The following is a 12519-nucleotide window of genomic DNA, read 5'->3' on the forward strand; positions in this document are numbered from 1 at the left end:
TCAGTCACTGAAAAGTTTGAGAACCATTGGATTAGAATGTCTGACTGGGAAATGGTTCAAATTACCACTCAGCCATGAAGCTGTCTGGATGACCTTGGGTCAGTCACTTCATTTCAGCCTAGCCCAGTGGTTTTCAACCAGTGTGCCGTGGCACCCTGGGGTGCCTTGAATGATGCTCAGGGGTGCTGTGGGCAACACTGGCTTCTGTCCCTCTTTCCTTCCTTCCCTCCCTCCCTCCTCTGATGCCCTCTGGAGTCTCTGCCTCCCAAAGGCTTGCACAGCTGTTTGTTGCAGCAGCCCTGGCTACAAGCTCCCCAGGCGAATGGTGCCTCTGGGGCTGGCCAGGGGGTGCTTCCCAGGCCCCTGTAGGGCACTGTGAGAAGGCACCTCTCTTTAGGGGCAGGGGGGCAGCTCAAAGACAAAAAGTGGCAGCTACAGCTGCCCAGAGGACTCCCAAAGAGAGGGGAGAAGAGAGGAGGCTGAGGCAACATTCCACAAGGGAGGATTTGAAAAGGGGTGAGGGGCTGCCAGCTCTACAGGCAACACAGGGTGACACAAATGGGCTCCTGAGCCCCACAGGGGTGCCGCAGAAATATGTAGTTGGTCAAGGGAGCCATGGACCCAAAAAGGTTGAAAACCTCTGGCTTAGCCCACCTCCATGGCCAGACTGCCTTTGTGGCTGGGTGAGGCTATCACCTCAGGTGACAGGCTGGGGGGCAGCTGGGAAAGGTGGCAGTCCAGCCCCCCAAGAGTGTGCTGCTCCCTCCCCCCTATGCTTGTTGCCCTCTTCCTCCATCACCCCTTGTTCCTCTCCAGCCTCTTTTTTTCATCCCTTGCTACCTTCAGCATGCCAGGGCTTTCCTGGGCCACCGTCAGCTGCCTCAGGTGGTGGTGAAGGAGGAGGTGGTAGCCGCCACCATGTCTACGTCACAGGGTCATTGTGGGGATTAGAGGAGGCAGAGAACTCTGCACACCACCTCCTTGAGCCTCTGGGTGTGGTGTGATATAGGCACAATAAATAAATAAAAATATCGCCACCCTGTAGACACCCATGCCCAGATGTCGCTGTACTACAGCTCCCACCCCTAACCATTGGGCTCTACTGGCTGGGAGTGATGGGAGTTGGCGTCCAATGACACCTACAGGACACAACATGGGCTATCTCCTACCTAGGATATCCCCGTGTTTGCGTTTGAAGAACAATTTCTCTACAAGATATCTGTTCCGGATCTCAGTCTCTTGTATTTCAGATGTGATCAAAGTGAGCTTTAAAACAAGAAAAGGAAATATTGGAAAGGTTTCGGTTTAAAACAGGGATCGGCAAGGTTTACCTCACCTGGCCCAGTTTACCCCAGCGGAGATCCCTCCATGGGCCGGATTGCGCCCGCGATTTCTGGTGTCTGCGTCTGCGCAGATGCAAATTCCGGTGTCTGTGTCTGCACAGACGCGATTTCCGGCGCTGCGGAAGCAAGCCCCTGCACCATCCCCATACGTGGACTCGCTGAGTGGGTGGCTCAATTCAGGGGTGGCTCGTGGGCCAGTTAAACGGCCCCCGTGAGCCGCTTGTGGGCCTTAGGTTGCCTACCCCTGGTTTAAAACATGCTGGTGGAAAACCTGCAATGCTGTTGGACTCCAACTCCTGTGATTCCATAAGGACATAGGAAGACACTTCTGGATCAGTGCAATGGCATCCTGCTCTCACAGAGGCCAACCAGGTGCCTGTGGGAAACCTACAGGTGGGACCCGAGCCCAAAAGCCCTCTCCCTTGCTGTGGCTTCCAGCAACTGGCATTCAGAAGCATTGCTACCTCTGACCATGGAGGCAGATCACAGCCATCATGACTAGTAGCCGTCCTTTCTGTAATCTGTCCTGAATCTGTAAAGAGAGAATCATAGACTTCTAGAGTTGGAAGGGAGCCTGGGGATCATTTAGTCCAGTGTTTCCCAACCTTGTGCCTCCAGATGTTTTGAGACTACAATTCCCATCATCCCTAGCTAGCAAGACCAGTGGTCAGGAATGATGGGAATTGTAGTCCGAAAACAGCTTGGAGGCACAAGGTTGGGAAACACTGATTTAGTCCAGTCCGCTGCAATGCAGGATTATACAGCTGTCCCATATGAGGATCAAACCTGCAACCTTGGTATTATCGGCACCAAACTCTAACCAACTGAGCTATCCAGGACCAAGTTTTTCTTTGTTCACTTTCTTTTATGTATTATTTATTTCATAGAATGTATATATTGTAGGGGGGAGCACCCAATACATGAAAAATAAAAATATCACTTTTTTTTTTACAACCGTAATGTAAAACATACAGAAAAGTTAAAGCCACAATAGAAAAAAAGCACATTAACACTCATGCAAGCTTCCTATGCATCTGTCTTAGGGTCAGGATGGGAGCTGTAATCCAACACTCTCTCAAAGGCCAGATGTTTCCCTGATCTAAGAAAATCCCACCCCCGTTTCATTGCCTTTGCATAAATTTTATGTATACAGGGGCCGGGCTGCCCCTTTCCTGCTTTTATGCCAGGACCAGCAGCCACCCGGACTCTTAGGGGTTAAACTGATAGAGATGCGTTTCCTAGACGGCTCCTGTTTCTCTCCCCCCCCCCGCCCCCAAGGTGTGCTCAATTCTTTTTCCTGTTTCTCCTTGGCCAGGTGGGAGAAGCTCTTCTCTCTCCGTTCCTTTTACTTTTTTCTCCTTTTTTGCCTTCTCAAATTTTTGGCCATTTTGGATTGCAACATCTTGGGGCTGCAAGGGATCCTGCAAGTGGAATAATAGTAATAAAGAAAAAGGTGAGCGAAGAGGGAATTGTTTTGGGGAGAAAAGTTGTGAATGGGGAAGGAAAAGACGGTTGCTTAATGCGGAGCCAAGTGGGGTTCAGTAGCTAAGGGACTGAGCTAGAACTGGGGCAGGCGGGGGACCTGGGTTCAAATGCGTCACCCAGCCACGACGCTGCCTTGGTGAACTTGGGACACTCACTCTATCTCAACCTAACCTTCCTTGTTAGCTTCTTTATTAAAAAATATGGATGTGGAAGTGATTGGTCGTATGCTAATTTGAACTTCCTGGATGAAATGTGAGTGAAATGTGAGATAACTGTAGAATAAGAATCCCAATCTCCTGCAAGTGTGTGCCACATAATTTTCGTTCTGCACATTAGATTCATAAAACTGTAGAGTTGGAAGGGACTCCAAGGTCATCTGGTCCAACCCCTTGCAACGCAGAATTCAAACCTAAATAACCCTGACAAGTGGCCGTCCAACCTCTACAACAGTTACAAAAAAGTACATCAGGCAAAACTTTAAAGCTTGTAAAAAAAGAAAAGAAAGGAATTTTTCCAGATTGGTCAGGGAAACAAACAATCCAAATAAGTATACCCGCAACTCGCATCCGGGACCAGGTGGCTGAGAAACCCACTGCAACAGGAGAAGAGGGTTGCCCATGGCTCTTTGACATCAAAGCCAAGAATGGGCTATCTCAGAGCCGTGCTGGATCAGGCCAATAGCCCATCTAGTCCAGCATCTTGTTCTCATTGTGGCGAAGTAGGCGCCCAAATGGAAAACCCACAACCAGGACCTGAGCAGGAGAGCCCTCTCCCCTCCTGTGGGTTCCAGCAACTGGATTTCAAAAGCATCTCTGCCTCCCAAGTGTGGAGGCAGAGCAATAGCCATCCTGGCTAGTAGCCTTTGAGAGCCTTTTCCTCCTTGAATCTGTCCACTCCTCTTTTAAAGCCGTCCAAGTTGGTGGGCATTACTGCCTCTTGTGGGAGTGAGTTCCATAGTTTAACTATGCAGTGGCGAGGAATTTATCCTTTCATGCACGAGAAGTTAATCTCCGGAACTCCCTGCCTATTAATATCAGGCAGGTTCCTTCACTGAACTGTTTTAAGTGCCTTCTAAATACCTACTTTGTTTAGGCAAGTCCACTCAGGCATGTAAACTTTTGAAAACATATGTATATGAAAACAAATATATCCCATGCTCCAATTTATGGGAAGGGACCTTGTGGGCCAATGTCCGATTTCCAACATGATCACTTTCTATTTAATCAGACCTTTGGTCCATGTGGTCTACCCCAGGGGTGGAGAGCTTCCAGGCGTCCCATCCTCTGTGAACGCTGCCCAGACCAGCGGGTGCTCATGGGCATTGGAGTCCCAACAACTTCTGGAAGCTCACAGCTCCTCCACTCCTGATCAGAATTATTTCTGTCTGTTCTTGGAGTCAGCTTCACTCTTATCAGTTCAGCAAATTTCCCACTTGCCTTGTTTACTCCTCTCCCGCTCTGCTCCCTCCATGTTTTTGCTTTCTGGAATGTGTCATTGAACTCTGATAATGCTTCTTGCTTGCCTGTAGGGAGGATAGAGAAGGGTGTGTGTGTGTAAATTTATCTTGCTGTACAAAGGTAAAAATTTTGCTCATTGCTTCGCTCATGTTTGTCTCTGGTCCCACCCGCCTCTGACATGTGGCCCAGAAGGGAATGCAGCCTTCAGAATCCCCACCCCTGCGCTAATTTCCTGGTTTGGAAGGAGCATGTGCCAATGACTGCAGTAATGGGAGAGGGTGGGGGCTGCTTCCCTGCCTCTTGGGGCATCTAATCCAACTGCATGCAAAGCGTTTTCCTGAACTACTGAGCTGTGGCCTTTCCCCGTAGGTGTGCAATGCTTGTGCACAGTTCACACCTCTTCCCTTGAGGCCACGGGTGGGGAAACCAGTGTCCCTCCAGACATTGTTGGATTATTTCTATTTACTTAACAAAATTGACATGCCTTTTGACTGAAAAAAAACACCTCTAAGCCATTTACAAAAATATACATACTATATGTCTGTAGAATGTACAGTGGTACCTTGGGTTACAGACACTTCAGGTTACAGATGCTTCAGGTTACAGACTCTGCTAACCCAGAAATAGTACCTTGGGTTAAGAACTTTACTTCAGGGTGAGAACAGAAATTGTGCGGCGGCGGCGGCGGCGGCAGGAGGCCCCATTAGCTAAAGTGATATCTCAGGTTAAGAACAGTTTCAGGTTAAGAACGGACCTCCAGAACGAATTGAGTTCTTAACCTGAGGTACCACTGTATATCATTGGTCACCCTGGCTGAGGGTGTGGAACTTGGACAGAGGTTTTATTTTTTGTATGGTTGTATTTTTTTAACTGCAAGTTTTAAAACCATTTTTAATGTTGCGTTTTGAATGGTTGTAAACCACCATGAGGCCTTTGGGTAAAGGCTGGTAATAATAATAATCATCATCATCATACATACATACATACATACATACATACATACATACATACAACAGAAGGGCTGCAAGCTCCCCCCATCTCTGATGTAACCAAACAGAGGAGTTTCCTCTGTTCACAAGTATTGATGATCGTTTGCTTTCCATTCTCCGTTCTGCAGCCAGAATAACAATGGAAGACCAGAACTCGACAGGATCCTTCCAAAAGAAGAGATTGGAGGCAGGAGGGGAAGACCCCCAGGTTGCCCCCATTGGGGCCTTGAGAGAGTTTCAGGCAGGGGCGACCCTGCGGCAAATTAAGTCAGAGCCGGAGGAGCAGTGCTGGGATGCCCAATGGCAGCAGCTCCTGAAGACGATGAAGAGCCCTCAGTCAGGCTGGAGAACTCCGCAGATATCCAAGTTCACGCCAGAGGAGGATTTGAAGGACTCCCAGGCCTCGGGGAAGGCCGTAGTCGTGGGTAGCCAGTGGCCTACAAGGGAGTGTGTGGCCCGATTCCTGCCAGGCCTCCCAGGAGAAGCCCAGGAGGCCCATCAAACTCTGGACCTTTCCGTGAAAGTGAAGGAAGAGGTTCCGGAGAAGCAAGCTCTCAGCTTGGAGATGCGCTGCCTACGCTTCCGGCATTTTGGCTACCGGGAGGCCGAAAGGCCCCGGGAGGTCTTGAGGCAGCTCTGGGAGCTCTGCTGTCAGTGGCTGACACCCGAGAGGCACAGCAAGGAGCAGATCCTGGAGCTGGTGACCCTGGAGCAGTTCCTGACCATCCTGCCCCTGGAGATGCAGTGCTGGGTCCGGGAACGCAACCCGGAGACTTGTGCCCAGGCTTTGGCCCTGGCGGACGAGTTCTTGCTGAGGCTGCAAGAGGCGGAGCAAGTGGGGGAAAAGGTCTGAGATATTTTTGTAATTTCATAAACTATGGGGGGTGTATGCTGCTAAGTTGTACTCCAGGTCATGAACCTAAGTTGGTCATGTCCACTGACATCAATGGGTCTACTCTGAGTAAGGCTAACATCCCCCTGAGCCTGCTGACACCTCCGTCTTCTGTGTGGATGGTGCCATTTAACTTGCATAAGCAACTTCATCTCACTGACTGCATCTCTCTTCCTGTTTCAGCTCCCGGAGCCTTTTCATATAGTGACTGTTAAGTCCCCCAAATCGGAGGAGGATCCCTCAGATGCTGTGGAGCTGCTTTTCCCTGCGGAGGTGGCCCGGGAGAATGAGGAGCTTGCTAGGTTGCTGGGTGAGGATTCCCATGTCCAAATCTCATTGTTGGAAGACCTCTGTGGGGATGATTCCTGCGCTGGCACTGAAACTGCCTTTGCTGTCCTGGTGCCCTCCACACGTGGGACTACAGCTCCCATGGAGTGCAGGCCAGGATTAGCGGGAAACCTGCGGCCCTCCGCATGTTGCTGGGTGCCAAGGGTGCTGCCAAGGAATGCCCCCAGCAGAGAGTTAGTTCTTTATTGTCCAAGCTGATACAGTAGTTTCCATGGCTCCAAAAAAACACACACACACCAGCCTAGTGGCTAGACAGCTATTCCCAGGCCTCTGCTTTATGGAGCAGTTGCAATAACAGGAGACCACAATCCCTCCACCAGTTTATTTACCATCCTCCGACAGGTTTCACGCATGCACCTGGAGACTGCCCCAGTTAGCGGAGCCAGTGATCAGGCATGTTGGGAGTTGTAGTCTGGCCATGTCTTGAGGCCCACAGGTTCCCCAGCTCTGCCACGGAGTAAGACGTGTGTTCTCCCAAAGATCTGTCTTTGACCCTGTGCTTTTAAACTAGATTATAAACAATCTGAAGTTTGCGAGGAACCCTGATGTTTGGCCAGGCTTGCCAGTGGCACCAAATTATGGAGGGTGGTAAATATGGAAAAGTTGTGATGAGCCCCAAAAGGATCTCTCCAAACTGGGCGAACGACCAATGAAATGGCAAGTGCTGTTTGGTGTGAGTAAGTGTGAAAGTGATGCATGTCGGGGCAAGAAATCCTAGCTTCACGTATGTGCTGAATGGCCTGAGATTGTAGATACTGAACAGGAGAAGGATCTTGGGGTCATTTTGTGGATAGATCGATGAAGATGTCCATCCAGTTTGCAGCAGCTTTTTTGAAAAAAGGCAAATCCCATGTTGGGCAATCATTGGGAAGTGAGCAAATGCAAAATTGCCAGACTTATTAGAAACCTATAGTGCAACCATACTTTGAATACTGTGTATAGCTCTGATTGTCCTGTTTCAGAAAAGATATTGTAGAACTGGAAATGATCATTACAGGTGAAACTCGGAAAATTAGAATATGGTCGAAAAGTGCATTTATTTCAGTAACGCAACTTAAAAGGTGAAACCAATATACGAGATAGATGCATGACATGTAAAGCAAGATATGTCAAGCCTTTATTTGTTGTACTGTGTATTCCTGCGTATAAGACTACTTTTTAACCCAGGAAAATCTTCTCAAAAGTCAGGGGTTGTCTTATATACCAGGTTGTATTTTTTATATGGCGAGTATATCCCAAACTCTATATTTTAACTGGAAAAGTTGGGGGTCGTCTTATACGCCTAGTCGTCTTATACGCTGGAATATACGGCAATTGTAATTATTTGTCGTTAGGTGGGTGAATTATAAATGGAATGTAATTAATGAAATGTAATAGTGATGTTTGTTTTTGTTTGTTTTTGTATTATTGTAACTATTTGTTTTATTGCTGTGGAATTTCCAAAAGAAAGCATTTGTAAAAATAAAAATAAAAATGATAAATAATAAGTTGCATTACTGAAATAAATGCATTTTTCGACGATATTCTGATTTTCCGAGTTTCACCTGTATTCTTCCATTTATTACCTGTCCTTCACCAGCAGGTCCCAGGGCTAGTTACCACTATTTAAACTTCAAAATTAATAAAAGTTAAAGATTACCATCACAGGAATAGGGTCGGCTCTGAAAGCACACGTCTCAGGGTATCAGAGGGCAGGGTAAAAATTCAGCATTCTCCCCACAGATTCCTCAGATCGTTCTTTACCCCACAGGCAATGCAGAAACAAAGGCAAAGGAGGGAAACCTTCCGTTGCAAAGATCGAAGCAAGGAGAATTCAACTCAATACCTTTGGGGAAAGCCAGAGAGGACGACTTGCTTCATCATGACAATCGAGGCTGGCTTTTGACTCAACAGGGACTAGAAACATTCCAGCAGTCTGTGCCTTGTGAGGAAGTGGACACAATCGTATGTGACAGCCCTGTGAAACAGGGACCCGTTGAGGGCGAAAGAAGAAATATGTGCGTTGACTGTGAAAATCTGTGCCATAGCTTCAATTTCCCCAAGAGTCAGAGGATGCAAATGGGAGAGGACCCCAACCACTGCAGTCTGTGTGGGAAAGCCTTGAGGAGCGGCCCCTCCCTCACTGCGCGCAAGGGGGCTTTCCCAGGAGAGAAACCGTACCGGTGCTCTGAGTGTGGGAAGAGCTTTGGCTGGAAATCGTCACTCACTTCACACAAAAGGATCCACTCGGGGGAGAAGCCATACAGGTGCTCCGAGTGCGGGAAGAGCTTTGGAATCAGCTCCCAGCTGGTGAGGCACAAGAGAATCCACACAGGTGAGAGAAACTTTCCCATTGCCCCGACTGCACTAAGAGCTTCAGCCTCTCCTGACACACGGGAGAACCGCCATGGGGGGAGAAGAACGATCTGAAATATTTTCCTTGAAGCTTGAATTTGTTTTATTCTGTATTGTTTTGTTTGATGTGTTGTATAAAATATAACGCTGTGCGCTAAACCACTGAGCCTAGGGCTTGCTGATCAGAAGGTCGGCGGTTCGAATCCCTGTGACGGGGTGAGCTCCCGTTGCTTGGTCCCAGCTCCTGGCAACCTAGCAGTTCGAAAGCACGTCAAAATGCAAGTAGATAAATAGGAACCGCTATAGCGGGAAGGTAAACGGCGTTTCCATGTGCTGCTCTGGTTTGCCAGAAGCGGCATTGTCATGCTGGCCACATGACCTGGAAGCTATACGCCGGCTCCCTCGGCCAATAATGCGAGATGAGCGTGCAACCCCAGAGTCGGTCACGACTGGACCTAATGGTCAGGGGTCCCTTTACCTTTACCTTATAAAATATAAAGCGGTATAGAAATGAAATGAGTAATAAGGATAATTTCATTGCCAAAAGTAAAAAATGGCACCTCGGCATTCCATTGTGGTGACCATAGCCTAGGTCTCAGGTGCAACTTGGGGATTAACTTATATATCGTGAGTTTTTAATACTGCTATGGAAAGATGCCATCAGCAGGGCTTCCTCTCCCACTAATAAGGCTGAAGGTGGCTGAAGCACAAGATGGCGGTTGTGGAGCCTCGGTTTCCGGTATTTTCTCTTGATTTCCCTTGATCATAATTATATTATCACTCCCCTCACCTCACCCTGGAAAAAATCCAGTTAACCGCTCCACCTGTTTCTTTGTTGTTAGATCATTTGGTTGCAATGCCATCGCACAAGAAGAGGAAGATAGATTTGGAGTGCCGCATTTTCAATAAGAAATGGACGCATGACTATTTCTTTGTGGAGCTGAAAGGCATGCCCGTGTGCCTCATTTGTGGTGAGGCCCTTTCCATCCTGAAGAAGGCCAACCTGCAGAGGCACTACAGGACGAAGCACATCCAGTACGAGGAGTTCCAAGGGCAGCTGCGCGAGGAGAAGGTCAAGGCGCTGAAAACGGACCTGCACGCCCAGCAAGGCATCGCCCCGGAACCAAGGAAGGAAATGGACAGCGTGGAGCAAGCCAGCTTCGTGGTGAGCGAGCTGGTCTCCAAAAAGCTGCGCCCGCTCTCCAGAGGCGAGCTGGTGAAGGAGTGCATTGTGGCCACCGCCGCTCTCTTGGCCCCGGAGAAGCTGAAGCTCTTTGAGAGCGTGAGCTTCTCTCGCAGGAAGGGGCCAGCTCACAGCAAGAACTCGGCTCGGGGAATGGAGGGGTCTCTTGCAAAGGGGCCCCGGGGGCCCCGATTACCAGAGGCGAACTTGGAAAGCCAGCTGCTAGCAGCCACGTTGTTGATGCCGCCAGACAAAAGGAGGCTTGAAAAAGAAACACAGCCGCAAGTGTCACACTGAAAAGCCTGCTGAGTTGAATGTTTAACATTGTTATATATATATATTCTCTTCTTTATTTTTTCTTAAGTTCAGCACCATCATTTTATCGTTTGTATGCCGCCCATCTAAACTGCATTGCCCTACTACTCTGGGTGGCTTCCAACAAAATATTAGAAACACACGAGCCCTCAAACAGTAAAATCTTCTTCAGCTGTGAAGTTATACAAGTTTTACATTTTTTATCTTGCAGATTATAGAAGATGGTTCTGGAATTGGTTGGCTCTGCTTAACACTCTGCCAAGCAATAGGCATCAGTCCCCACTGCTTCTGTTTGGACCCCACTCCCCACAAAATCGATTTTTCCAATGGGTCACTGGCCTTTCACTTAACAAACAACGAAAGGTTCCCCACAACTAAGTGTTTAAATGGAAGCTGGTGCCAAAGGTAGAGGCAAATGGTTGCAGTGTATTAACCTATATTGCTTGCTTATAATCCTTTTTTCTTCTGTGACGGACCTTCAAGCCACCGACCTGCTTGGTGAGGCAGGGATTGGGTGATCTTTCCTTTTTGAGGCGCAGTTTGTTCCTTTGTATGGTCAAACATGAAAAGTAAAAGTGAGCCAGCACGACAAAACGGTTACAGAATATTTACCTGGTGAAAGGCTGGCAACCTGTGGCCCCTCCAGATGTTGTTAGATTGCAACTCACGTCTTCCTTGGCTGTCGGCCATCCTGGCTGGGACTCATGGGAGCTGGAGTCCAATGATCTCTGAAGCGCCACAGGTTTCCCTGCGTCTAGGTCCACAAATGCCGGGGACAATTCAAATCCCTCCTCAGTTGTGAAGCTCTCTGACTGATTTAAAGCCAGTCACCATCTTTATGCGAAACCTACCTCGCAGGGTTGCTGCGTGCGTGAAAGCAATATATCTTGCAGTGGCCTTGATGAGGGAAGTATGCAAGAGAAATGTACTTCATAGGTAAAAAGACAGGAAATAGTTCTGAATCTGATTGAAAAGGAAGTATTTGTCTCCAAATAGCATATAGCTGGGGCCCAAGTGTTGTTGAACTCCAGTGGAAGTCTCAGCATCTGGTTCCACAGCCCTCTTCACTCTCTCATTGTAAACCTCCAGGTGACAGGAACCAGCCAATGCCTTATAGTTAAGAAACAGACTGCCAGGAGCTGAGATTGCAAGTCGCCAATCTGGGAAATTTAGGCGAGCATCAACATTGGTTTCCATGTTTATGAATGTTGATTTGGATCAAATCGTCTGAGGTGTGGAAATATTAGGGGAAATATCTGCTTGGGATAGTTTTGACAGCAATTAGAGGAACTGGGAATATTTCTAGGTCCATCAGCAAATAGCTAGAGAGGATTAAGGTTTGTGTTGCTGGGGTGTGGGAGGAATTAGGCCTTGTTTCTTGTGTGACAGATAAAGCGATTCCATAGTTCTTAAGGGTGAAAGTTTGCTGCCTGTCAAAATGATGGTTGAGCCTTTTTTTCCTTTCAAAAAACCAAACCAAACCAACCCAAACATGGCAGCTGGTCTACTCAAGCAGGAAAATATAAGGTTCATTTGTGAAGTTACCTGTTTCGCTCTGAGCTTTGTTTACATCTGTCCTTTTTAGCAAACAAATCCACGTAATTGTTGGTGGCTGTTATGTTCTTGTCAAATAGAACTAATTAAAAGTTTTTACTGTTAAAAAAATTGTGAGAAATACTTTCAGCTGAAAATGCAAACACACTGATCCTGATCCCTGTACAGTCTTACCTTGGTTCCCGAATTTAATCCATTCTGGGAGTCCATTCGACTCCCGGAACCATTCGAGAACCAAGGCGCGGCTTCCGATTGACGGCAGGAGCTTCCTGCACTCAGTCAGAAGCTGTGTCGGATATTCGACTTCCGAAATGTTCAAGTTGCAAGGGGACTGTATTATATACACTACAGTTGGGTTGAAACAGCACTCTTTACACTTACCTGATTTGCACATAATAATTTATAATAATTATTATTTATTACTTATACCCCTCCCATCTGACTGGGTTACCCCAGCCACTCTGGGCAGGTTCCAACAAAATATTAAAATACATTAAAAGCTTCCCTAAACAGGGCTGCCTTCAGATGTCTTCTAAAAGTCTGGTAGTTATTTTTCTCTTTGACATCTGGTGGGAGGGCGTTCCACAGGGCGGGTGCCACTACCAAGAAGTTCCAATGC

At 47.8% G+C, this 12519-nt stretch overlaps 1 protein-coding gene across 1 annotated transcript; it reads left to right on the top strand.

Moving 5' to 3' along the window:
• The first annotated feature begins 2620 nt into the window (after positions 1 to 2620).
• LOC118081110 (zinc finger protein 397-like) lies at positions 2621 to 12011 on the top strand. Its single transcript, XM_060270642.1, has 5 exons — positions 2621 to 2796; positions 5403 to 6121; positions 6350 to 6476; positions 8265 to 8828; positions 9691 to 12011. The coding sequence occupies exons 2-5, from the start codon at positions 5414 to 5416 to the stop codon at positions 10326 to 10328; spliced, it is 2037 nt and encodes a 678-aa protein (XP_060126625.1). The 5' UTR covers positions 2621 to 2796; positions 5403 to 5413; the 3' UTR covers positions 10329 to 12011.
• Positions 12012 to 12519: the final 508 nt, after the last annotated feature.

This window comes from Zootoca vivipara, chromosome 2, assembly GCF_963506605.1.
Source record: "Zootoca vivipara chromosome 2, rZooViv1.1, whole genome shotgun sequence".
Taxonomy (NCBI): domain Eukaryota; kingdom Metazoa; phylum Chordata; class Lepidosauria; order Squamata; family Lacertidae; genus Zootoca; species Zootoca vivipara.